The 26,334-nt window shown below is 40.6% G+C and overlaps 1 protein-coding gene across 1 annotated transcript in view; it reads left to right on the top strand.

The window, feature by feature from the left end:
* The window catches only part of UBE2U (ubiquitin conjugating enzyme E2 U), a 66,848-nt gene extending 58,896 nt beyond the window's left edge, over positions 1-7,952 (top strand). The window contains exons 9-10 of the mRNA XM_035018365.1: positions 2,357-2,451; positions 7,641-7,952. Coding sequence (XP_034874256.1) covers positions 2,357-2,451; positions 7,641-7,828 — 283 coding nt within the window. The 3' untranslated portion in view covers positions 7,829-7,952. The remainder of the gene's footprint in view (positions 1-2,356; positions 2,452-7,640) is intronic.
* The last annotated feature ends 18,382 nt before the right edge of the window (positions 7,953-26,334 follow it).

Genomic DNA, 26,334 nt, shown 5'->3' with positions numbered 1-26,334 from the left:
CGCTTAACGACTGAGCCACCCAGGCACTCGACACTAAACTTTTTTATCATTTATGTTTTCAATTATATAAAGGCAAATGGTTGAATAAAAAAAAAATATTAATACTTGTATAGTTTTTTGAAGACAAAGATTTATCAGTAAGGGATAAAATGTATAAATCAAGTTATGTTTGTTTTTTAGGCGAGTGGGAGGATTAGACGGAGAGGGAGAGAGAGAATCTTTTAATCAGGCTCCATGCCCAGCACGAAGCCCAGTGCAGGGCTCGATCTCACAACCCTGAGATCATGACCTGGGCCAAAATCAGGAGTCGGACACTTAACCGACTGAGCCACCCAGGCACCCCAGTTATGTTATTTTCCAAAATCATATTTGTCCTGAGGAAAATAAGATTCCAATTTTTTGTTGTTTTTGTTTTTTGTGTTTGTTTATTTGTTTTGGTACTCACACAATGGTTACAGAGGGCCAGAAACAGTGTGTGTTCTTGCTAGAGTGCAAGACCTCTTAATTCAAGGGGACATTGAAGAAAGACTTCAGAAGGGTCATGCCTTGGGGCTATATTAGCCCCCCAGTAAAAGCTGTTCTAGACCCATAAGAAAGTTTAAATACAATCCTTGAATATATCAAACTGACTTGTAAGATACTGAACTGCATGCTGGAACAATGAACAACCATATTTAAAAGAATATGTAAGATTCCACAAAAAGTAAAATTTATAATGTCCAGAATCCCAGCCATGCAAATAAGCAGGAAAATATAATCCATAACCAAAATAAAAATCTGTCAATATAAATAGATCCTCAAATAATAGAGATGATGGAATTAGTAGATATGGATTTTAAAGTAGCTATTATTCATCTTATAAAATGTACTCAAGGATTATAAAATGTAATCAAAAACACAAGAAACAAGTGTTGACAAGGATGGGGAGAAAAAGAACCCCTCGTTCACTACTGGTGGGAATGTAAAGTGGTGCAGCCACTGTGGAATAGAGTATGGAAGTTCTTTAAAAAGTTAAAAATATAATTACCCTATGATCCAGTAACTCCTCTACTGGGTATTTACCCAAAGAATATAAAAACAGTAATTCAAAAAGATATATGCATCAATATGTTTACTGTAGCATTATTTACAATAACCAAACTATGGAAGCAGCCCAAGTGGCCATCCACTTATGAATGGATAAGGAAGAGGTGATATATATATATATATATATATATATATATATATATATACACACACACACACACACACACACACACGCACGCACACACACACACAGTGGTATATTACCCAGCCATAAAAAAGAATGAAACCTTGCCATTTGAAACAACATGGATGGATCTAGAGAGTACAGGGGTAAGTGACAGAAGTCAGTCAGAGAAAGACAAATCCCATATGGTTTCAGTCATGTGGAATTTAAGAAACAAAACAAATGAACAAAGAAAAATAAAGAGAGACAAAAGAAACAGACTCTTAACTATAGAGAACAAACGATGGTTCCCAGAGGGGAGGTGGGCAGGGGGGCGGGGGGGCATGGTGAAACAGGTGAAGAGGGTTAAGAGTACACTAATCACGAGGATCACTGAGTAATGTATAGAATCGTTGAATCACTATATTGTACACCTGAAACTACTATAACACTGTATATTAATTATACCTGAATTTAAAAACATAAAATAAAAAGAAACAAACAAAGTCAGCATTACCTCAATAACAAAACCAGACCGTACCAGAAAGAAAATAAAAACCCCATTACAGATGAATACACCTCATATACATTGATGCAAATATTTTAGCTAATTAAATCCCATTGTATAATTATCATAAATAACATAAATATATAATTATATAATAAATAATTGTGATGATTATACATGACCAAGTGGGGTTTATGTCAGGAATGTAACCTTGGTTTAATATTTGAAAAATTCGGACAATATAAAATAGAATAAGAAAGAAGAATCATATATCATCTCAATAAGTGAAGAAAATTTCAACATCCGGTTCCTAATTAAAAAAAAAAAAAAAATCAACCTCCAGAACGGTGAGAGAATAAACTTGTTATGGAAGCCCTAGGAAACAAATGCACCTTGCTTTACCAGTTGAAGCTTTCATTACTTTTACAGTATTTATCTTACACCATATTTGTTTTTGTAATGACTATTCTGCTAGGAAACATACTGGAATAATTTCCATTGACCATTGCACTAGTGAACACTCAGAATGGTACCACAATCAAACCCCGCTACTCTGCTTGTCTGTCTGATTTAATATGTTTGCCTCATCTTTCTCAAAAGTAATGTACACTTCCCAGAATTCACTTGGAAATTTAGATGACTTCTTTTCTTCATTCTAGGTATGCTGCTTCCATGGCTCGGCTGGCTAGAGAAAGTAGAAGGCCTTCCAAAGTCAATTATCCAACTGAAAGATTTCATCTCTGCCCAACTCCAAGTACATTGAGTTCAGCCTATTTGTTTTGCTTTGTTTTTAGAACTAAAGTATTAGTCATAATAATAGATGTAAATTTTTTTCAGTTCAGATAAATATAAATCTGTGAGGCCTAATCTTGTGTTCTCCTTCTAAGGTTGCTTTAACTCTTTCTGACTAACCAAATAAATTCAGTAAATTATTTACATAGGAATTGGAACTTGGAAAAAAATTGAATTACTTACGCTTTGAAGCTCACCACCCTTTAATAGGTTAATGTACAATTTGAAAATCTAAGGATAGGGGCGCCTGGGTGGCTCAGTTGGTTAAGCGACTGCCTTCGGCTCAGGTCATGATCCTGGAGTCCCTGGATCGAGTCCCGCATCGGGCTCCCTGCTCGGTGGGGAGTCTGCTTCTCCCTCTGACCCTCCTCCCTCTCATGCTCTCTGTCTCTCATTCTCTCTGTCTCAAATAAATAAATAAAATCTTAAAAAAAAAAAAAAATCTAAGGCTAAGTTTCAAGGTGTATAAAGGCATTCAAAACAAGAAAAACACCAAATAAACTGATCCCTAAAGATCACTGTAGACTCAGAGATATATGCAATATGGCTGAGAAGAAAGGAATAATGTTGGTTGAATTGTTTTTGGTGATTTTTTTAAAATTAATGTTTTTTAAAGAAATATTTGGGGGATGCCTGGGTGGCTCAGTCGCTTAAGTGTCTGCCTTTGGCTCAGGTCATGATTCTGGCCTCCTGGGATTGAGCCCCACATCAGGGAGAGCCTGCTTCTCCCTCTCCCTCTGCCATTCCCCCTGCTTGTGTTCCCTTGCTCTCACTCTCTCTCTCAATAAATAAATATAATCTTAAAAAAAAAATACTTGGGATAAGTTGAGGGAGGGTCTTGAGCAGGAAGAAAGTTGGTAACTTATAATAGAAATCAGCTAGTATAGAGGGGAAAGCAAGACATTTGGGGTCAGAGAACTTGCGTTTAGATACCAGGTCTGTGCAGTTATGAGAAAGGCATTTAACCTCTGAGTTTCAGTTTCTGCATCTTCAGCCAGTACTGAGTACATAGAAGATGTTCAGTAAATACTAGTACCTAATATTCTGCCCTAACACACAGGATTCTTGTGACTAAGTGACTCCATGTATGTAAACATTCTTTGTGAATAGGAAAGGACTAGAAGTCCTAGTTATCACATTTCACTGACCCCCTGTCCTTCAAACACAAGAGCATAGACATGGCAGGCAGAGGCAGCAGCCTTCATTCAGTGGTTTTCCAAGAGCCCTGTTTCCATTATTCTGACTTGCATTTCCCCAGCTCAGATTCTACTTTTCTTCCTCCTTCCTGGTTTGGTGTACCACTTAGACTCCCTCATCTGACTGACCAGCCTCAATCCTCTCTATTCCACTCTGCCGCCTTCTGCATTTCAGGGTACCTGCAAGCCTTGGTGAGAAACGTTGCCTTTTCCAGCCAGACTCTGCTTCCTCCATGAACTCTCTGCTCTCTGCAAACTCTGTCCTCTCCACACCCTCACATCTGTACGAGGGGAAGAGATCTTTTGGTTGAGTTGATGATTACAATAATTCCTGCTCATGCTTTGTCAGACTTCTTTCTACAGCTCACATCTGCTTATGTTTTTCTGAGTCTAAAATCCTTTGTTCTCCATTTCGTTCAAGATAAAATTTATACTCTTTGACATGGCAAAGTCCTTAATGCTCTAATGTCTATCTGCCTTTTCAGTAACGTCTCTTCCCACTCTCCCACTCATACCCTAAACAACACACTCACTCTCTCTCTCTCTCTCCCCCCAAAATAAATAAATAAATCTTTAAAAAAGAACAAAAGAAATATTCACTATCCTGTTCCACCTCCATAGGCAAAATATACTCCCTTGACCCTTGACTTTGAATTTTGCCATGTGACTTGTTTTGATCAGTGGACTGTTGGTGGGTATGGTATGCCCGGAGTTTGGGAACAGCTTGCGCAATTTGGCTTGCTCTTTTTCACATCTGCCACCATCACAAGAGCATGCCTGGACTAGCCTTTGGGTCACAGAGGAAGATGAGAGCCATAGAGCCGGGCTTCCCCAGATAAGCTCCCCAGCCACCCCCAGCCCAGATAAGCCAATCTCTGGTGGACCTGCAAACATGTGATATGGACAAATGCTCACCGCCGAGATGTTGTGGTTGCTTATTATGTCGAAATAGTGAGCTTATACAGCATATGAAAGGGAAGCATGACTCGGTTGAAAAAGGAATGAACTCTGTGCTCCTCTTTTGTAGAGGGGGTTAGCATATCCTAGTTTGCTAATGAGAAAAATACATCAAAGATTTAGGAGGTAGAAGGGAGGCAGAGGCCGTTAATTCCTGAGAAATTGGCAGTTTCCTCAGACTGCAATTTCATGCAACTCTTCACAAACTCCCACTTTACAGATACAATGGATTCACAAATATCTCCATGAACTCTCAATTTTTGTCCCACTTTGGGTGGCTAGGTGTGACAGCTCCTTGCACTGCCCCATGAACTCCTGGTTTTTCCACATCAGGCTAAAGTAGGTAGTGACTGCTTTTCCAGTTCTCCAGCTGTAGCCTTCCAGACTTTCACTCCCCTGCATCTCCCCACACCTGTGTAATCCCTATTTTCTATATTAAACTCCTCATTCTTGTATTAGCTATAGTGCCTCTGTTTTCCTAACTGAACCCAGACTGACACAGAAGTGAATGGATATAAACCATTTGGCAATAATCAGAGCTCACCAGTCAGAATAAATTTTTTTTTTTAAAGATTTTATTTATTTATTTGACAGAGACAGAGTTAGCAAGAGCAGGAACACAAGCAGGGGGACTGGGAGAGGGAGAAGCAGGCTTCCCGCGGAGCAGAGAGCCCGATGTGGGGCTCAATCCCAGGACCTTGGAATCATGACCTGAGCCGAAGGCAGACGCTTAACGACTGAGCCACCCAGGCGCCCCAGAATAAATTTTAATACCTTTACCAATTAAATTATTTTCAGATTAAAAAATATATATATATATATATGAGTTTCCAGAATCCATCCCCAGAAAGGCATACAAACTCTACGGCAATTAGTGTTTGTGCTTTCAGAAGTTATTTTGTTAACATAGTAACAGAATTCCCATCTTTAGTATTGATTCCAACTAGTAAATCCAAGGTTTCTTGGAGGGATTTATAATACTTAAGATTTTCTGGAGGAAGGAAGTTCAAAATAATATTTTTTCTGTGTCATAAGGAAATATTTTTATATTTGTTTTACATTATGGTCAACTACTCTAGCCAGAATTTCTTTTTATGCTTCTGAGGAGGTTTTTATAGTTTGGGTTTTTTTTTTTTGGTTTTTGGTGGGTTTTTTGTTTTTGTTTTTGTTTGTTAGTTCTTGTTTTTAACAGAGCAGAAGCTAGAGGGCAAATGGTCAAAGTGATTGACTTTCAGCATTCATTCCTGGCCAACAACTGCTGTCAGCCCATCATGGTAATCCCATTTTCCTTGCCAGGAACTTGCTTAGGAGCAGCGTGTGACACAATTCTGCCTGAGAGGAAGTATGCTGAGGGTTTCAGGGGGTGGTTTTCCTACTCTTAAAAATGAGACTCTGGAGAGAAAGACCCCTTTTTTTCCTCTGGATGTTGCCATGTCTGATGTGAGTACTAGAATGGCTACAGCTCTCTTGCTATGAGTCTGAAGATGAAAACAACCCCAAAGATGGGAAAGCAGATCAGTGGAAAGAACTGGTCCCTTATGATATTGTTGAGTCACTGGATCATTCAGTCCTGCCCTACCTCTGATTTTCCTCTTCTGTGAGATTAAGACATTTGCCTATTGTTTAAACTGGTTTGAATTGGGCTCTGAAGCGCTCATACCCCAAAACATGTAAATTCAGAACAGTCTAAACCTGGTTAAAAAGGACTGGAGTTAGTCTATCAATGATGTGTTCATAGAAAATAAAGTAGGTTTTCTCAAGGGAAAGACAGAATTTACAGTTAAACTAATGAAAGCTAGAGGTAAATATTAAAATACAAAACTAAAAACTCAATCGTTGGAGACCTCAAGATTCTCCTAGGATAAGGGCAGTTGTCTAAACTCATAGCTCTCTACAAGTCTTTCTATAAAACAAAGAGACCAAGAAAACAATTTACTCATAACCCTTGTCCATAGCACAACTAGAAGGCAATGAATATTACAAGGTTTATTGGATATGTAATTGGGGAAATAAACATATGAGACAACAGAATTTGTCCTGGATCCCTTACTAGGCAATGAATTAGGTGGCAACTGTAGCAAAACATAAATAGCATGATTAGGGTTAAACATACCCAAAAAACAAGTTCCCCATGCTGGGTAGAAATACTGAGCAATATAGATACTATATCTATATTCTTCCTTTAAATATAATTAGTTTATTTCCCTATTTACAAGACCTATAGAAAACGATGAATCTTTTTTGCTAGATATAGGAGGCTTTCCTAATCTGGCCTCAGCCTAACTAGCCAGCCCCACCCAACTCTCCACTGTAACCCAGGGATTTGGGATCTGATGGACCTGGAATCAATTCTTATTAGCTGGGTGTCCTTGGACAAGTTACTGTAGGTCACTCAGTCTCAACTTCCTCATCTATAAAATAAGGATAATAATACCTACCTGTCACAAGGGTCGTATCTAAGTTAAATAATATTATCCACGTAGACTGCTTAGCACAGCAGTTGGCTCAGCATAAATGCTGATATGTCAACTCTGATTACCTCCAAACCTGTCAAGTCCTCTTATACCTTTGTGCCTTGGTATGTGCTGTGTTCTCAGTCTAGAGTGCTCATACCTTCGTTCTTTGCCCTTCTCTGTTCAGCAAAGTGCCCCTCCTCTGTCAAAATCCAAGCCTGTTTTCACTTACACACAACAGTTCCACCCTTGTGCTGCTGAAGCACTCTCAGATGCTGTTTCCCTTCCACGCCTACCGGTGCTTGGTGGGGACTCAGTAATTACACATTAGATGAATGAACTAACAAAGCATAAAGAAGACTGACCAGAATGGAAGGAATGATTTATGACAAAGTAATTGCAAAATGTAAAATTTAGAGAGTTTTAAAAAGTTGCTTGCATTCACTACCTGATCTTAGGCTCTATCCCAGAAATGCAGGAACACATCTCTTTTTATTGTGTTCCCTGCCATGTCTATTAATTTTTTTTTATATTTCCTCTTATAGTTCAAAATTTTGCTGACTCACAGACTGAAATGGATATTGTCATGAAGACTGGTAGAACAAAGGAGAGGTGGAGGAGTGTAGCTCTACCAGATGATGATAATGCAAATGAGTCATGGGAAGAAGAAGCAGAAGACCTGGTCGCCTGGACCAACACTCTTGATATAGATGTTTTAGAAGATTCAGCCTGATGCTCCAGGATTTAAAACCACAGCTTGGCTTCATGAGGCAACTTTGGAACTTGGATTCCATTTTTTTTGAAGTTGGCCTCATGCTCTCATGTCAAGTACACATTAAAAATATAAGTACAAATCAGTGAATATGTTTCTTTGAACTTTTTGAGCCTCTACTTCATTGTTTGAAGCTAAGTTAACCAAATTTGGGGTATTCATTGTGGCATTTCAATCAATGGTATTACACCCAGAGTTGTTAGGCTATGGGATGCAAGTTTTTGCAGGCAGGGGCAGGATATGAGTCAGGAAGAGGCTGGGATAGGAGGGGAGCACTCGGGAGCTTCAAAGGCTGGACATTAACCAAAGAGAGGGATCTTTACAGATGTCTACATCTGCCTGGTTTAGTGTCATGTTTCCTCCATATTCAGGGGCTGAGATGTCATCCATCTACCAATGTTCCTCTTCTGTTTTCTCCCAGAAAACATGTTCTGTTTCCTCTTGGACCTTATCCCCTCATATTCTCATATCTTTATTTTCTTCCTCTCTTTTTGCTGCATTGTCTCAACCTGAAAATGTACTCGGGTCTCTCCTATTTTAAAATATGTCTCTACCTTTAACCCTATATTTCTACTTCCCTCAGCACTATATTATTCAGGGGCACCTGGCTGCCTCAATTGGTGGAACATGGGACTCTTGATCTCAGGGTTGTAAGTTTGAGCCCCATGCTGGGTGTAGAGATTAAAAATAAAATCTTTAAAAAACAAAAGCAAACACTATATTATTCATATTTTCTCAGTTATGTTTATTGATAACAGTCTATCATTTGCCATCTTTATTTCTTAGGTTCACTTCCCATTTGCATTCCACTGCACAATAAAATCTGTCTTCTGCTTATATTACTTGATTAAAATTCACTAGGATCACCGAAGACTTCCATATTGCCAAACTACAATAGCTACCTTATCTTACTGGACCTCTAGGCTATATTCAATATTGTTGATCACTTCTATCTCGCATTTTTAATGTTTATTGCCTCACCTTTGAAGAGGCTTGTTTTGAGGCCACCTACCTATACACACATCTCTTCCCGCAAACACCATAAATATGTATACATATAAATATGTTAGCTCTATAGAGACATAGATAGATGCCTGACCTTGGATCTAGTTGTTAAATAGGTCTCTCCCTCATTTCTAAAGAAACTGATTTTACTTCCTATGAAAAAAGAAAAAGTTGTTGTATGTACTCTGGCGTCTGGACACTTCCCTGGCTAGCTAGATGTCTTCAAGTCTGCCTGTGGTAGTTCAGACAATAAGGCCCCAAGTGATGGTAGTGCCTAACACTTTCATTCTCCTCCACAGCCAGAACCACAAAGTTCTAGCAGCTATCCCAGATTTTCCCCTCCTTTTGTCAATGCCAAAACACAGAGAAGAGCCAGCTTCATGATCCCGCCAAACTTGATAACAATCAGAGTTATTTTTATACCCAATAAAAAGTACCATTGTGAATGGCCCATCCAATACCTCAATGAAATTATAGAATGTGGTCGAAAGAGGCATTTTACGGATGGTCACACTGATGGAGGCTGGGCCTCTGACTCTTCTCTTGTGGTTTTCTAGGAGGACAAACACGTAGATTGTCAACAGATATACAGCAGTCACCAAGAAATTAAACCCAAAAGGGATCATGACAGTCAACCAAAAATATTTCCTTGATATCAGCTGTCATATATTGTACTTTATTCTTTTCATTTAATCTCTTTCTTCAAAGAACTTATGTTTGTTGCTTTATTTTCTTGCAACCAGAAGACCTGGGGGTAAAAGTGGGTGATGGGGGAAGGACGGGTAGAGAACACATTTTTGGAATAGAGACATTAATCAGTAGAACAGGATAGTTTATTTAATTACCTTCACTATAACTCTGGCCATTCGTTCTGGGTCTTCAATAGGAATTTCCCTTCCATCTCTGGCCCTTGGTGAAAGATTCTTTTGGGTTCCAGCCCAATGCTCTTCTCTATACATTCTTCTTGAAAAATGTTGCCACTGTCAGAGTTTTACCTCCCACACATACTGTCATTCCCTGACCTTTTTTCTACCTGCCTTTAAAGGCATCTTCACTTCAACATCCCCCATGCATCTGAAACTCAACATGCCCGGTTTAAACTCATTTCTCCTCCTCTACCTTCTGTCTCTCGTGTTTCTTTTTCAGTTAATGGAACAATCACAAGATAAAAACTTGGGGATCACTATAGACTTCTCTTTTTCACTTATGGTCAATTGATCACCAAGACTTGCAATATTATCTTTTAGATGTCTCAAATCCATCTTCTCATTCCTGTTCTTACCATTACTTTATATTATGAAGCCCTTTTAATAAATAGGCGGGATTATACTTTTCTTTAAGGACATCATTCACTTTCCTAAAATTCTACAGAGAATCTCCTCTTATTAGAGAATGTCCAAATCACCCACCCTCTCCAACCTCATCCACCACAACTTCCCACATTGTGCTTAATGTTACCAAACTCTGTATGCCTCTCCACATGTAACATGCTCTCCCCTGCCTTTGCTTATGCCACTTTCTCTATCTGGGATGCCTTTTCCCTTCTTCACTTGACTAACTCCTATTCATCTCTTAAAGTGTAATTCACCATTTCCATAAAATCTTCTCTGCATGCCTCAGACCCACCCGAGGCTGGGCTGTCTCGGTCTGTCTCTCTCTCTATTCCTCTCCTGCATATGTGTATGTATGTGTACAGTTATACTATATTGAAATTTTCTGTTTGTGTAATCCAGACTCAGAGATATTTCATAATGTAGGACCCACATACCAACAGTTGCCACAAATCCTCCACCTCATACAAAAGCTCCTGTTTCACTGTCATAGAATCTGCGCTGTTAAAAAATAAACTTGAAAAATTTAGCAAATTGGTGAATTTTAAAGTGACAAAAAGGGAAGCTTTTATTAATAAGCAGGAATACCTTGAAAGAGTTGATTCTGAAAAAAGATGCTAGATTTTTTAAAACAGCTTTAGTAAGGTATGATTGACATACAATAAATTGAACTATTTAAAGTGTCCAATTTGATAAATTCTGACACTCATGTAATCATCACTACTATTAAGATTGTGAACCCATCTGTCACCCCCCAAAGTTTCCTCATACCTCTTTGTAATACCTCTCTTCTGCCCGGGCACTTCCTGCCTTCACTTCTCATTTCCAGGCAATCACTGATATGCTTCCTGTCATTATAGATTATTGTGAATTTTCTACATTTTTATGTAAATAGAATCATACTGTAAATACTTGTTTTTGCCTAGCTTCTTCCACTCAGCATTATTTTGAGATTGATTCATGCTTTATATATATATATATTTTAAAGATTTTATTTATTTGAGAGAGAGAGAGTGAGAGAGAGCATGAGAGGGGAAGAGGATCAGAGGGAGAAGCAGACTCCCCACTGAGTGGGGAGCCCGATGTGGGACTCGATCCTGGGACTCCAGGATCACGACCTGAGCCAAAGGCAGTCGCTTAACCAACTGAGCCACCCAGGCGCCCATGCTTTGTATATGTTATTCTTTTATTTTTATTGTCATGTAGTATTCCACTGTATAGATATACCACAATTTATTTATCCTTTCCCCTGTTGATGGGCATTTGAGTTGTTTCCAACTTGAGACTTTTATAAATATAAAAGCTGGTGTGGCAGATCTACCTGCAGATTACCAACAGTGAGTCATGCCCTTGTATGATCCCCTCCCCATGAGTGTGAATAAAACCTATGACTTATTTCTAGCCAATAGAATATGACAAAGGTGATTGGATAGTCATTGCTGTCATTATGTTACATTACCTAAGACTCCATCTTAGCAGACAGAGTTTCTTCTGCTGGCTTTGAGGACATAAGCTGTCATATTGTAAAAAAGGGCTGCACGGCCAGGGACTGCCTGCAACCTCTAGGAGCTGAGAGTAGCTCCTGGGTGACAGCCAGCAAAAAAATAGGGACCTTGGCCCTCCAACTGCAAGAAATTGAATCTTTCAATAATTGTGTGAGTTTGGAAAAGACCTGACTCCCAGAAAGGAATGCAGCATGGCTAACACCTTGATTTCAGCTTTGTGAGATCCTGAGCACCCAGCTAGGCCATGCCTGGACTACAAAATAACAAATGTGTGTTGTTTTTAAGCTGTTAAATTTGTGGGAATTTATTATGCAACAATAGAAGATTAAGCTAGATGATACGAACATTCGTGTAAATGGCTGGATCATATGGTGCATAAGTTTTTAAGAGATTGCCAAACTATTTTCCAAAGGAATTTTACAATTTTACATTCCCACTAGCAGTGTATGAGAATTCCTTCGCATTTTGGCCAACACTTGGTATGATCAGTCTTTTAAGTGTTGGTCATTCTAAAGGATGTGAAGTGGCATCCCATTTTAATTTGCATTTCCCTAATGCCTGTGATGATGAGCATCTTATCATGTACCTATTTGTCATCCTTCTGTCTTTTCTGATGAAATATCTATTGAAAGCTTTTGTCCATTTGTTACTGGGTTGGTTGTTTTTGTATTACTAAGTTTTGAGAGTTCTTTCTGTATTCTGGATACAAATCCTTTATCAGATAAATGATTTACAGATAGAAAATTTGCAAACTAGTGACTAGTCTGCCACTTGTCTTTTCATTGTCTTAACAGTTCTTTCAAAGAATAGAAGTTTTTAGTTTTGATAAAATCCAATTTACCGATTTTTTTCTTGTATAGATTGTGTTTTTGATGTTGTATCTAAGAAATTCTTGCCTAATCCAAGATTACAAAGATTTTCTTTTATTATTTCTTGTAGAAATTTTATAGTTTTATATTATCTATTTAGGTCTATGATCCATTTTGAGTTAATGTTTGTATGTGGTAAAAGGAATGGATCAAAGTTTGTATGTGTTTCTCTCTCTCGCCCCTTCCTTCCTTCTTTCCTGTCTCTTTTCTTTCCTTCCTCCATCCTCCCTTCTTTTTCCTCCATCCATTCCTCCCTTTCTTGCTACCTCCCTTTTTCCTCCCTCCCTCCCTTCCTGCATTCATGTCTTCCCATATGGATATTCAGTTGTCCCAGCAACATTTGTTGAAAGACTATCCTTCCTCCAGTGAATTATCTTAGTACCTTTGTCAAAAATCAGTTATCCAAGGGCGCCTGGGTGGCTCAGTTGGTTAAGCGTCTGCCTTCTGCTCAGGCCATGATCCCAGGGTCCTGGGATGGAGCCCCGCATGGGGCTCCCTGCTCAGTGGGGAACCTGCTTCTCCTGCTCCTCCCCGCTCCTGCTCTCTCTCTTTCAAATAAATAAATAAAGTCTTTAAAAAAAATGTCAGTTAGGTCAAACTGGTTGATTGTGTTGTTCAAGTTTTCTGCATCTTCACTGATTTTCTCTCTGCTTGTTCTATCAGTTATTGAGAGAGATGTGTTGAGCTCTCTGAAACTGTAGGTTAACCTATTTCTCCCATCAGTTCTATCAGTTTTTGCTTTGTGTATTTTGAATCTTTGTTGTTAGTTTTGAAAACATTTAAGGTTATTGTGTCTTCTTGATGAACGGGCCCATTTATCATTATGAATTATTTTCTTTGCTTTGAAATCTACTTTGTCTGATAATCATATAGCCAGTCCAGTTTTCTTCTGATTAATATTAACATGGTATATCTTTTTCTATTCTTTTGCTTTTTTTAAAAAAAGATTTTATTTATTTATTTGACAGAGGGAGAGAGAGAGGGAGAGAGCACAAGCAGGGGGAGCTGAAGAGGGAGAGGGAGAAGTAGGCTCCCCACTGAGCAGGGAGCCCCACATGGGGCTCAATCCCAGGATCCCAGGATCATGACCTGAGCCGAAGGCTTAACCAACTGAGCCACCCAGGTGCCCCTATTCTTTTGCTTTTAACCTATTTGTTACAGTTTTACCTATCTCTAGAGTTTTCAAAAGAATTAAATAAGATGTATTACTTATAACAGAGCATAGGACGTAGTGAATATTTACTATCTGTTAATTACTGTGACTATTTGCTATTTCTCTTTATTCAAGGCAATGAGAACATTTCCTAACATATCAGACTGCATTCATTACCCAGCTATAGTTATATTCATATTTTCTACTTTGGGATGTAAACAGAAAAAATATACTAAAAATACATGAAAGCCAAAATAGAAGTGTTTTCCTTAAACAAAGGGAAAAAAAAAAAAAGCCTGACTCTGTCATATACTTACTTAGCCTTGTAACCTTGGGCAAATTACTTAACCTTCCTGCATCTTGGTTTCCTAATCAGTCAAGGATGGATAATAATGACACCTAGGTTCCTATAGTTGTTGAGAAGACCTAATACATCAGTACATTAATATTTGTAAAGTGCTTAGAACAGTGCCTAACCCAGGGGCACCTGGGTGGCTCAGATGGTTAAGCGTCTGCCTTCAGCTCAGGTCATGACCCCAGAGTCCTGGGATCGAGCCCTGCATCAGGCTCCCTGCGTGGTGGGGAGCCTGCTTCTCCCTCTCTTTCTACTGCTCTCCTTGCTTGTGCTCTCTTGCTCTGTCAAATAAATAAATAAAATCTTTAAAAAAAAAAAAAAGAACAGTGCCTAACCCATAGTAAGTGCCATATATATGTTTGATAAAATAAAAGCACATTTTACTTCCTCCCAGTAATTGTTCTAATGAAGTGTGAAAGAAATTCATATTCAGAAAGCCTAATAAATCGGCAGTTTTATGAAATACCCAGGTGATTTTGATGTAAATTATCAGTGGTTGACACTTTGTGACACAATATAATTCCAAGATTTATTTCTAATATGATTAACATGGTGCAAGTGGTGCCACTGGGGGTTGGCCTCATTTTATAATGAAGCCCCATGACTGAGTACACAGCCTAATTTGAAGAGAGATGTCAAGTCTAAATTTGAGGTCCTGTGTGAACATGAGTCCCAGCCTCCTTGTGATAAGCCAGGTGCTTTCAGAGAAGACAGGAGAAAAGGAACAGGAAATTCCATTTTTTGAAAATTTCCTATAATGTTTGGATTTTGTCATTAGAACCCGAGTTAGGTTTTTAAATTTCGCCTTTTTGTTTAGACTCTTCTTTCCCTCCAGATGGCGCCAGTTAGCTGCTATTTTCTATACTCTAACTGAGGTGCCTGGACTTCCCTAGAAGCCAGGCACCAGGTATCTTACTATGCTTTTAAAGGCTTGCATGGCACATGAACATTTTATAAAAGCAGGAATATTTTGTTTTCCCTTCCCAGGAAGTTGTTTACTCAGTGCTGGGAAAGGTTTACTAAGAGGAAAATGACCCAGAGCTTACACATTATGCACATTGATAAAATTGTAGAACCAACCTCCTGAAGAAATCCGTCAATCCTCACCACTGCCTTCAGGCAGGACCACACAGACACCACCCTCCTGTAGATGAGAATGAGTACAAAGAGAGAACAGTAAAGCTCAGGTTTTTGTTTAATGACTTCCAGACATCGTGCATCCACTGAGAGCTGCTTTGCCTCCTACCTGAGGGAAGGAGGAATTTCTCTGGGGGCTGGCAGAAAGCCAGAAGGCTCCAGGGTCAGTCCTCCACCTAGAGAGCCTTTTGCCTTCTGGCTTCTCACCTACTGGCCATGGTTGTCCCTAAAGAGTAAATGCCAAGCATTGCTGGGTGGGGTGGGGGATCGCAGGAGACCCTGTCCTAGGCATCTCTGCTTATTTATTAACAAAGGGTATAAAGAGAACCAGAATTTAATTATCTTTTTGTTTTGTTTTGTTTTGGGAGTCCCAGAATTAAATTTAAGCCACTGTCTCCCGAGAGTGAGATCTAAATCTTACCCAAATATTCAATCCCAGGAGGAATATTCAATATTCACCTTTCAAGAGGGAGTTCTTTTTGGCTAATCTGATTCCCAGATACAAAAGCATAAGCCTACTTGATTTGAGGTTTTCATCATAAAAGATGGAGAACAGCTGGTTTTCATTTTCTGAACAGTATCCCTTAATAGATCTGAAGGCTAATTTGAAGAGTTCCATACTCTCCTACTATCTGTACTAACCAGCTCCAGCCTTTTTTGCTTTTTGTCATGGCCTGAATGTCCAAACCCTCTTTCTGTCTCTCCATCTCACTTTTAAGTTCTAGAGACCAGACTAGAATTGAAATGAAAAGTGACCACTCGAATGACCAAGGACAATTATATTTACAAGTTGAACTCTGTTTCAACAATGCAATTGCGATATCCAATCTGATCTCCTGAGGCTTTTTATGTATCTCAACAACTAGCTCATGTTAACGATGCTCTACTGATAGAGACAAATGTTTTCTCTAAAGTCATATATATAGCAGATGTATCCACAAGCTGCTATCCATTTCGAAGTCAAACTACATAATTAAGATGCTGTTCTGGCTAAGTGTATATGTAATAATTAATTTATAGTAAGTCTAAAATAAACTCCAATCTATGTCACCAATAAAGGCTATTAATAAGATATTACTTTAATGTTCAAAAATGTCCAGGTTATAACTCTGAGTTCTCATATCATGTGATCACTAGAAGTAAACTTTTTTCCACATTCAGCTATGACTCACAGAAGACCTACTAGAGGATTAAAGAAATAGAGACTTATTTTTCTCATAAAACAAGGAGCCCTGAGATGGGAAGTTACTGGCAGTGGTCCAGCTAGTTATGCAATGATGCCATCAAATATCAAGCTTTTCTTCTATTTCTACTCTGACATTTTTGGAGCATTGGCTTTTGTCTTCAGACCTTTTGCTTCATAATTAAAACATAGCTGCTAAAGCTCCAGACTTAACCACTGTGTTTTGCCTCTGTGTGGAAGAAGGAGAGAGCAGGAAAGGGGAGTGATGCTGGATGCTATTCCTCTGTTTCAGAGCAAACGCCTACCTCAAAAAGAGTCAATGTCTTCAGTGTTAGAAACCAAAACTGCTAGGAAATTTAAAGTCAGTCCTGTTAATAATTTATCCATACATTCATTATTTTAATTCATTGCTGATTCAATAGGTAGTTTTCAATATCTTTTGCCACATTTTAAAATGCATTTAATAATTGATAAGGGAGAAAATGGGTAATTATATATATATATCCATTTGTATTTTACATTTTTATATTTTTGTACTTGCAAAAATGTCCAAGTCACTTTGACTCAGATGGGAGACAGGGAATTGAGACTATAGGAATTCTAGGCATTTACATCTTGGTTGCATTACCAAATATCCTGGCTGGCCTAGGACACAGGCTTTTAACATTTCCCATGAAACCAGTAGATATAAAAATTCATGATACAGAGCCCTCCTTGAAGGAATTTCTTTTCAATCATAAGATAGCTTAGAATGAATCAATAATGGGATGATTAGGCCCATTCTGTATTTCAGAATTTGTAGACTTCAATGATGTAGGCTGTCTGTTGACATGCCATAAATGAAGGTGTGCTTAGACCACAGTGCCCTAGAACACAGCAGCAGTCAGGGCTGGTCAGACCCAGGGTGGCCCCAGAAAATGATGGCTTAATGTCATCATCCAGCATGAACTGCAGGTCTAGATCCAAGAGACCTTGATGGGAGAACAAGGTACTCCATGATCAAGAGCAACTCAGATCATTAGCTAAGAGTGGTAAAGTGCAATGTCCCTGGGGAGTTGGTGGGGAGGACTCAGCATTCAAGACTGACATGTCAGAAAAGCTCTGAGTTGCAGAACTGCTTTCACTCTATAAATGAGAACATTTTGAGACTTATATCTAAGTCTCCCAGACTTGGGCCCTCAGTTGATTGCCTTAGGGATAAAAGAAGTCCAGAGCCATGGTCCCATATTAAGAAATCTGATTTGTACAAACAGAGAACCAGAAAATCTCAAGAATTCTTTTTTACCTTTAACAATCTTAATTTCACCAGAAAAAGTTAAAAGAAACTTTTCAAAGAATATCTAAAGAATGTTCAGACTCACGAGATAGCTACATGAAACTGAACATTTACTTACCTTACAAAGAAGTAAACCTCCAGAACATGCCATCTTGTTTTGGTCAGAGCAGCTAACAGACATCCTATCTCACTTTGCCAAAAATAATGCCACAATTACTACTAAACTAAAATATTTGGAAATGGAAAAAAAAAGTCTGAATTTCATCAAGAAGCTTCAGAAGTTCAGATCCAGATACAATCTTCCAAATTCACTTTGTCTTCCAATTTAAAAAGAGATATGTGAACTTTAAGAAAAATATGAATCTCTGCACTTTAAAACACCAGCTCATGATTTTACCAAAATCTGTCAGTCCAGTTTGTTCTAAAGTGAAGTCATAGGTACGATCTTTCTATGTACTAGGGTTATCTATTTTTGCACAGAGATAGTGTCCCTATTGTGTCTATCCTAACATCTATAAGGGGTGGTAGTTGCTCACAAAAGGAAGGGATCAAATAGTGTATCAGTTAGCTTTTGCTGTGTAACAAACTACCTTAAAACTCTGTGTCTCAGGGTTACGTAGGTGCGTTAGTGAGTTAAACATCTGCCTTTGGCTCAGGTCATGATCCCAGGGTCCTGGGATGGAGCCCTATGTTGGGCTCCGTACTCAGCAAGGTGTCTGCTTCTCCTTCTCCCTCTGCCCCTCCCTCCTGCAAATAAATAAAATCTTAAAAAAAATTTTTTTTAAAAGAGGGTGGACTGATTGTTGGTCCAAGTAAGCCTTCAGTAAATGTTAGCTATTGTTAGTGCATTGGAGAGTTAGAGGAGAAGCTGGGGAGTCAGGCTGGTGCCACCTCAGGCCCATGGGCCCTGCACTGAAGCAGTGTCCAAACACGGTGGGTAATTAGAGAGGGCCAGTCATCCTCTGCACCCAGTGCTGGGGTGGGAGGAGGTAACAATAGCAGTCCTTATCAGTCACTGGGCATTATTTCATTTAAGTTCACAATTCACGGGGTGAGTATTGTTCGCATTGCAGAGATGAGGTCACTAAGGCTCAGAAGTTAAGGAACTCTGTTGCGATAAGAACCCAAGATTCCATAAAGGTCTTAACATTTTTATCCTGCTGGGGAAAAGCTACAAGTAGATCAGATTTCAGTTGAAATGTAGTTTGGAGCCCCTGAATGTCCAGATTCCACAAATGGCGCCCCCTAGACAGCCTGGAAATTAAAGCAAAGAGAAGACCAAAATTCTGGTGTCCTAGGTGGAATCACATGAAGGCTCTTTTGTATGCCCGGCAGATGCGTCTCCAGGCCCCTGCAGTGCCCCCCGCCTGGCCTGAGTCAGGGCTGGAAGAGCGCGTCACAGGTCTCCTTCCCTCCCAGCCCGGCTGATTTGGCCAGCTGCCAGCCTAACAGCCAGGGCATTTGTGGAGGTCTGATTTTAATAAATTTCTATTTCCTGTAGAAAACCGGTTTTCTCAGTGGCTTTGTAACTCAACCATTCTTGATCACATCAGGACTAAACCTGGCAGCCAGCTTGGCAGCTTGTGTGCAAATTATACACAACGGCAGATTGGCCTTTATTGCAACCCAAAGCAACTTAAGGAAAAGGGAGGGATAGACAAGAAAGAAAAGAAAGAAATCCAAACCTCATATATAATTACATAATACAGTGAAATCCCAATTCTCTGTAAAGAAAATAGAGAATTAATGAGTCAGTTTCTCTCTCTCTCTCTCTCTCTCTCTCTCTCACACACACACATCAACTACAAAACAGCCAAATGCATTCTTCATTGAAGTCTTTATTCCCCTTCTTTAAAAAAAAAAAAAGTCTTCCTAATTTTTTTTTTTTAAAGATTTATTTATTTGACAGAGAGAGACACAGCAAGAGAGGGAACACAAGCAGGGGGAGTGGGAGAGGGAGAAGCTGGCTTCCCGCGGAGCAGGGAGCCCGATGCGGGGCCCGATCCCAGGACCCTGAGATCATGACCTGAGCCGAAGGCAGATGCTTAATAGACTGAGCCACCCAGGTGCCCCTTCCTAATTTTTTTTTAAGAGAGGGAGATTGTGCACACAAGAGAGATCAGGGAAGAGGCAGAGGGTGAGAGAGAATCTCAAGCAGACTCCATGCCCCGTGCAGAGCCTGATCCCATGACCCTGAGATTGTGACCTGAGCTGAAGTCAAGAGTCGGTTGCTTCAGTGACTGAGCCACCCAGGTGCTCCCTGTTTTCCTCTTCTTTACCAACTCATCTCACATTTGAGGAGAATTGGAAGAGTGAAAATCAAGGCCTGAGGGAAAGTAGCATGTTTAAAGGATCTTAGAGACAGGAAGAGTGAGAGAGAAGGCAAATAAGAAGATGAGAACACCAAACAAGTAATGAGTATCAGCCTATTAATACTGTGTTGAGGGAGGATGTGAGGTTAGAAATTGAATCGAGTGATCAGAGTGTCCTATTTCATTCCTGTGTTCTCAGACAAAGCATTACACGATGAGTTCCCAGCTTCATCAAGCATCTTTGCCCTTGTCAGCACCTGTCTTTGTCACAAATACGTGGATCTCACAGAGCCTTAGTAGAGTCCCTTAGCCCTCAAGTGCTAGGCAGATCAGCCCTTCCCCTCTCCCATCTAGCAAAGCTGACTCAACCCATGTTCTACTCTCGTGGTCTTCTTCTGAGCTAACTGGACAAACTAGTGAGTGTTTATGGGTGTTACTATGCCTTCTTGTTATGTTTGCATTGTTCTGATGGTCAGGGACTGTATAGTTGTCTTATTAGAAATTCTAAGCACCTGGGCAGGTCTGTTGGGGAGATGTGTTCTGGGTGAGCAGTCCTCGCTGGTCCAATCAGTCACATCGCAGGGATACCCGTGATTCACTTGCAGTAGAATTGATCTTGTGGGCATATATCATTACCAAGGGCAAGGGCAGCGGTTCACTGGCAGCCAGGGAGTGCTTCAAAAGTGATGTAGGGCTTACGTCAATGGCCGGAATAAATCAGAATGCGCTGATTCTGATGAGGACAGGTTCTGGAGTAACTTAACGTGGATTCCAGCGTAAGAAGATACTTAAGTGGGTAAATGAAAAGACACAGTAAATTCAAACAAAGTAGGTTTGGATACATGGTGGAGTTAAAAGCTAGTTAGGTGGAAGATGGGGTAGCAATAGGGAATGGAATAGAACTTTTAAATCAACTGAATAATTTCCCATTGAAGACCATTATGCCCTTGGCATTGTGTTGGATTCAAAGTTATAGGACACCATGTTTACCACCAATATTTTAGTCTCTTTTGTGGTTGGGATGGGGGGATGGGAAGTGGGGGGTTGCCGATCAGTGCTTATACATGAAGCAATAGAAATGGGTTCTTAACTGAGGCAGGGATGGCAAAGGGAAACATAAGAATCACCTAAGAAGTTTTTCTAAAAAAATCCTAGATTTCATGAATCAGATTCTCTGAGACAAGTGGAGGTGAAAAATGGCCTTGCTTGCTTTGAAAGCTTCCTAGGAGATTCAGGGGTATACCCTGCTTACCAATCATTGAATGAGACCAGTACTTCCCAGCCTTACCTGTCCACAACAATCACCTGAGGAGCTTGTTAAACTGTATATTTCCTGGCTCCACCCACCACCAGAGCTGCCGATTTAGCGGGCCCAGCATAGGGCAGAGAAATGTATTTTTAACAATTGCTCCAAGTGATTCATACAAATGGGTTTGAAGAATAGTAAATTGGATAATACGTATTTATTCAAGAAGTATTCACCGAGCAACTTCTATCACGCTGAATGCTGAAAAACACAGCAATTAGATCCTTCTGGCCTGCGGAAGCCCACGGAGGACGCAAATACATGGCTGGGCGAGATTTGCTGACGAGAAATGGGTTCTGCAGGCAAGGGAGATTTGCTGAAAGGGGTGGGAGTTGAACTGGGCAGTGAAGGATGTGGCTCTGTAGAAGGGAAGAAAGGAGGGTTCGTATGGGCAGGAGGTAGGGATAAGCATGGTGTGCTCTGAAACACGGAAAAGGGAGAGCGAGCCTGGCAGCCCGAATGGATGCCCCTTTGTCGGGATCAGACCGTCACCCTGTGTGACTGCAGGGCTGCACGGTGGGGAAGGCGCGAGCTCCAGGGCCCTACGGACTGTGTTAGTCTCCCAGCTCTGCCATGGGCTGCGGTGTGACTGGGATGCACTGTTTAGCCCACGTGTGCTCCGTTACGTTATTGCTAAGGTGGAACCTGCAATAGGCTTTCTAGGTGCTGTGAGATCCGAGTAAGAATACGACCTGGCATTTCTCGCACGTGTTCACTCAAGGTCTGCGCTGTTCTTCCATGGTACAGTGTTTATTGCTTCCAGGGTGTTTTCACCAGCACTCATTCATTTGATCCCCACAACAATTTTGAGAGCTATGTATTATTATTAATCCCAGTTTACAAATGAGAAAATTGAAGCTAACAGAGGTCCAAGAAATGCAAACAAGCTAATCAGCTTGACCTCGAACCCAAGTCTCTTAACACTACAGGATCTACTCCTGCTCTTAGGGCGGAAGGAGGGGATCTGATTACGAGGAGTCCTTGAGTACCATTTTAAGAAAGGCTTGATTCAGCACATATTAGGAAGCATTTAAGCAGAGGATGGACATGTCAGAAAGAGTGCTATGGAAAGCTGAATGTTCTGGTTGAGATGGAAAATGGACTCCAGTGAGGGCGGGAAGAAAGAAAGCAGTAACTAAGGTATGGTGTGGGTCAACAGAGCCTCAGCTCAGCGAGAGGGGTGTGGGAAGGAGGAACAGGGGCCCAGAAACTGAGAAGAAAAGGAAACGCACCCTAACAAGCAGTGACAACTGACAGAGAAAATGCTTGGAAGGGGACAGTCCAACATTCAAAATTGTAGCCGCTGTTTTCACTTCTAATTGCTAGGATCAAAAGCTGGGAGCATTACATTCTGTTTCACTTGTTCATTCCGCATGCTTGAGCATTCTTTCTACGACTTTGCACAGAGCATTAGATTTGCCAAGAGCTGCAGTCATTATTATTTATTGTTTCTCACATCAAGGGTCCAAGGTCTCAGCACTTAACTCTAGAAAGTGTATTAGAATGCCCTACGGACCTGACTGCGAGGAAAGCTTTTCAGCATCCTAAACGTAAATATCTTCCAAGTAAAAGCATTGATTGGGAAGCCTGGATGGATAAAATTAACTGCCGCAATCTTAAAGACGTCTGGTTCACATCCTGGGTAAAAAGGCGAAAAAGCTTTATGGAGCCCATTAATGTCAGTATTAAATGACATGAAACAGTGTTATGCTAACCTCTTCCCCAAACCCCATCTATTCCGTTATCTGCTACTCCGTCCTTAGTGTGGTTCCGTGTCCGAGAAGGTCCCCCATCCTACAGCCAGGTGGGAGTCCTATGCTCCTGCTTCTTTGTCAAGTAAGGGATTTGATTTCTGAAAAGATTAAATTGATTGCTGAAGGTCACATAGCTAGTAAATTGCAGAGCCAAAATTCAAACAAGTTGTCATATCTATCTTCATTGCACTTTTAGGCTTTCTGAGAAATGTGGCATTTAAAAATAATTTTTTAAAGAAAATAGCTCTGAACTACATAAATAAGCAAAGTCCCCTTCCCACTCCCCCTCAGATAATCGCAGCTCCTCTTTGATGACACCCTGCCGGGGAACCCGCTAGTGCACAAAAGTTTGTGTATGTGTAAATCTACACCGTGCCTCTTTGAAGAAGTAAGCTGGCGCATTCTATTCATACAAACCTGTTACCTACTTCCCCCCTCCCCTGCCCCCTCAACAGTACCTCCCATTTGGGTCTTTCTTGTTTGTTTTCAAAGCTGTTTTCCAAGGCACCAAAACCTGTTTAACAAATTCCCTATCAATGGTCATTAAGGTTGTTTTGACTTATTAAAAAAATACTTCTTAGGCCATGTATCTTTGTGAACTAGTACTCTTATGGGAGAAATTCCTAGAAATTGAATTGCTGGAGCAAAAGGATATCTATTTTTTTTTAATTTTGATTCAAATAGGCATTTGAAAATGATTGTCTCAATTTATCTCCCCCCCGCCCCACAAACAGAATATGACGCTATTGTTCCATATCCCCACCACCGCTAAATATTACTAATCCTTTCAATTTTTCCAATGTGATTCATTCATCCGTTCATTCATTCGATCAACACATAATGTACTAAGAGCCTACCATGTGCCTCCAGGTCTCTAGTTCCTGGAGATACTTCAGTGTAAGACATGAAGTCTCTGTCCACACAACAATAAACTTTGTTTTAGAGGTGAAAGAGGTAATAAATGGACGAACAAACATATACTATGTATACAATAAGTCAGGTGGTAATAAGTGTGGAAAATAATACAGCTGGGTAAGGGTGATAGCAAGTGTAGGAGAGAGGGTTAGAATTTAAATCCTTTTTTTTTTTTTAAATGCTGAGCCTCATTGAAGGGGCACTTATGTGTTAAACAAATTCAGTTTTATTTATTTGTCAGAGAGAGAGCACAAGCAGAGGGAGCTGCAGGCAGAGGGAGAAGCAGGCTACTGCTGAGCAAGGAGCCTGATGCGGGACTTGATCCCAGGACCCTGGGATCACGACCAGAGCCAAAGGCAGATGCTTAACCAACTCTTGCCACCCAGGTGCCCCGGGAGGGTTAGTATTTAGTAGACTGTGCACAGGGAAGGCCCCTCTCATCAGAGGCACTTGAGCAGAAACCTGATTGAAATATGGGAAGGAACCAAGCATCTGTCTAAGGGAAGAGCCTCCCTGGCTCAGAGCAGAACAAATGCTACCAAAGGCCATAGGACAGGAGCCTACTTGGTGTGTTTGAGAACAGAGAGCAGGCCCATGTGGCTGGAGCACAACATGAGAGGTGGGGTGTGGCAGGAGGCAGTGGGGAACCAGTCATGTAAGAACCCCTGTGAAGTCTTTGGTTTTAACTCGGAATGAAATGAAAACCCTCGGAGGTGTTTTAAAGGATCCCCCAGCTGCTAGGTGGTGACTAGACTGGCGAGGCAAAGGGGGAGCTGTGAGATGAGTTTGGGAGACTAGTACAGAGCTCTGAGGGAAGCACGGGGTGGCAGAGAGCGGGGGGGGTGGGGTGGGCAGGGGAGGTGGGGGAGAAAACAGGGAAGGAGGGGCCAACTGACCAGTAACTCTGAATATAGAGTTTATAGGATTTGCTGATGGTTTGGATGTAGGGTCTGAGAAAACTAGGGAAATCAAGAATGCCCACAAATTTTTCAGTCTGAGCAACTCTAAAAAAAAAAAAAAGAATTGCTATTTACTGAAATAGGGGTAATTGTGGGGGGAGCAGGTTTGGGGTTAGGGGAGAAGTCATGAGTTTAGTTTTGGTCATGGTAAGTTTGTGAAGAGACCAGATGGTCTGCCAGATGACCTCTTTGGGTTGCCTGGAGATGAGTTAGCTGGGATGGGTGGCTCTGCATCCCCCCATCGGGAGGGTCAGGGTTCCAGGTGCTAGTACAACACGCCTTTTCTCAATGAAGCAGGAAACAATAAAAGGAAAAGAAAGCGCTAATTGGCCATCTAGAAGAGTGGAAGAGTGACTGGAGTGAGAGATATGGGAGTGGGATTGCTGTCTTACCCTCATTTGCATTCGTAGTGAAGTTCAGCTTTGTATGTGTGTGATGATTACACATCAGTGCTGGCCCAGACAATCCTTTGCCTTCCATCTGCCTCGAATGATCTGCTTCTAGAAATAAAGCATCTTTGAGTCAAACTTTATAGTATTACTGCTCTCTTTTAATAAAAGTATAATTTACTTATTTCAACATTTTAAGCTGTCTTTACTTAGTTGTCTCCCCTGTACTAGGAAAATTTTACTGTATTTTACCTTTAGTATAACCTCTAGTCTAGACGAAGAAGCACTGTTGACAGCCCAGTGCTGACCAGGGATCAGCTTCTCCATTCATCCACAAGTGGCGTCCTATAGAATGTGAGAAAAGGTACCTCCAGTAGCTTGCCACTGTAGCCCTTGATGGTTTGTGCTGAGCCTCATTGAAGGGGCACTTATGTGTTAAACAAATTCAGTCATTCATACAACCCTCATTTATTGAGCACTTCCTATGTATCAGGCACCAGGGAAGAAGACCTAGTTCCCATACTCACTGGGCTCGCACTTCAATAGAGGAGAAAGGCTCATGGACATAATGATAATAAAGTGAGGAAAATGCAACTAAGGATATTGGAGGAACACAGAGAATGAAAACCTAACTGACCTTGATAGAGTTTGGAAAACTTCCAATGGGAAGTAGAATAGCCGTCTTCAAGGTGATAGGAGGTTGTCAGGTTAAATAGGGGAGAAAGTCTATTCTAGGTAGAGGGGTCCAGTTGAGCAGAGACGAGAAACCACTTGACTGCATGTGGAACTAACGACAGATGCCACTGCCACGGTGTTGCTGGCCTTCAAGGCCAAAAATGACAAGAAATGAGGCCGAAAACTCCAGCAAGAGCCACCATGATGAGCGGCTTTCTATACAAGGCCCCGAAGCTTGGACTTTATCCAGGGCTTGGGAAGCCAGTGAAGGATTTGGATATGACATGGGCAGATCAGCCTTTCCTGACAGTTACTGGACTTAACGTTATTTAAAGAGAACACA

Source organism: Mirounga leonina, unplaced genomic scaffold (assembly GCF_011800145.1).
Source record: "Mirounga leonina isolate KUSES-001 unplaced genomic scaffold, KU_Mleo_1.0 Mir_173, whole genome shotgun sequence".
Taxonomy (NCBI): Eukaryota; Metazoa; Chordata; class Mammalia; order Carnivora; family Phocidae; genus Mirounga; species Mirounga leonina.
The sequence above is the reverse complement of the archived record's forward strand: the minus strand, read 5'-3'. Positions and strand labels throughout refer to the sequence as shown.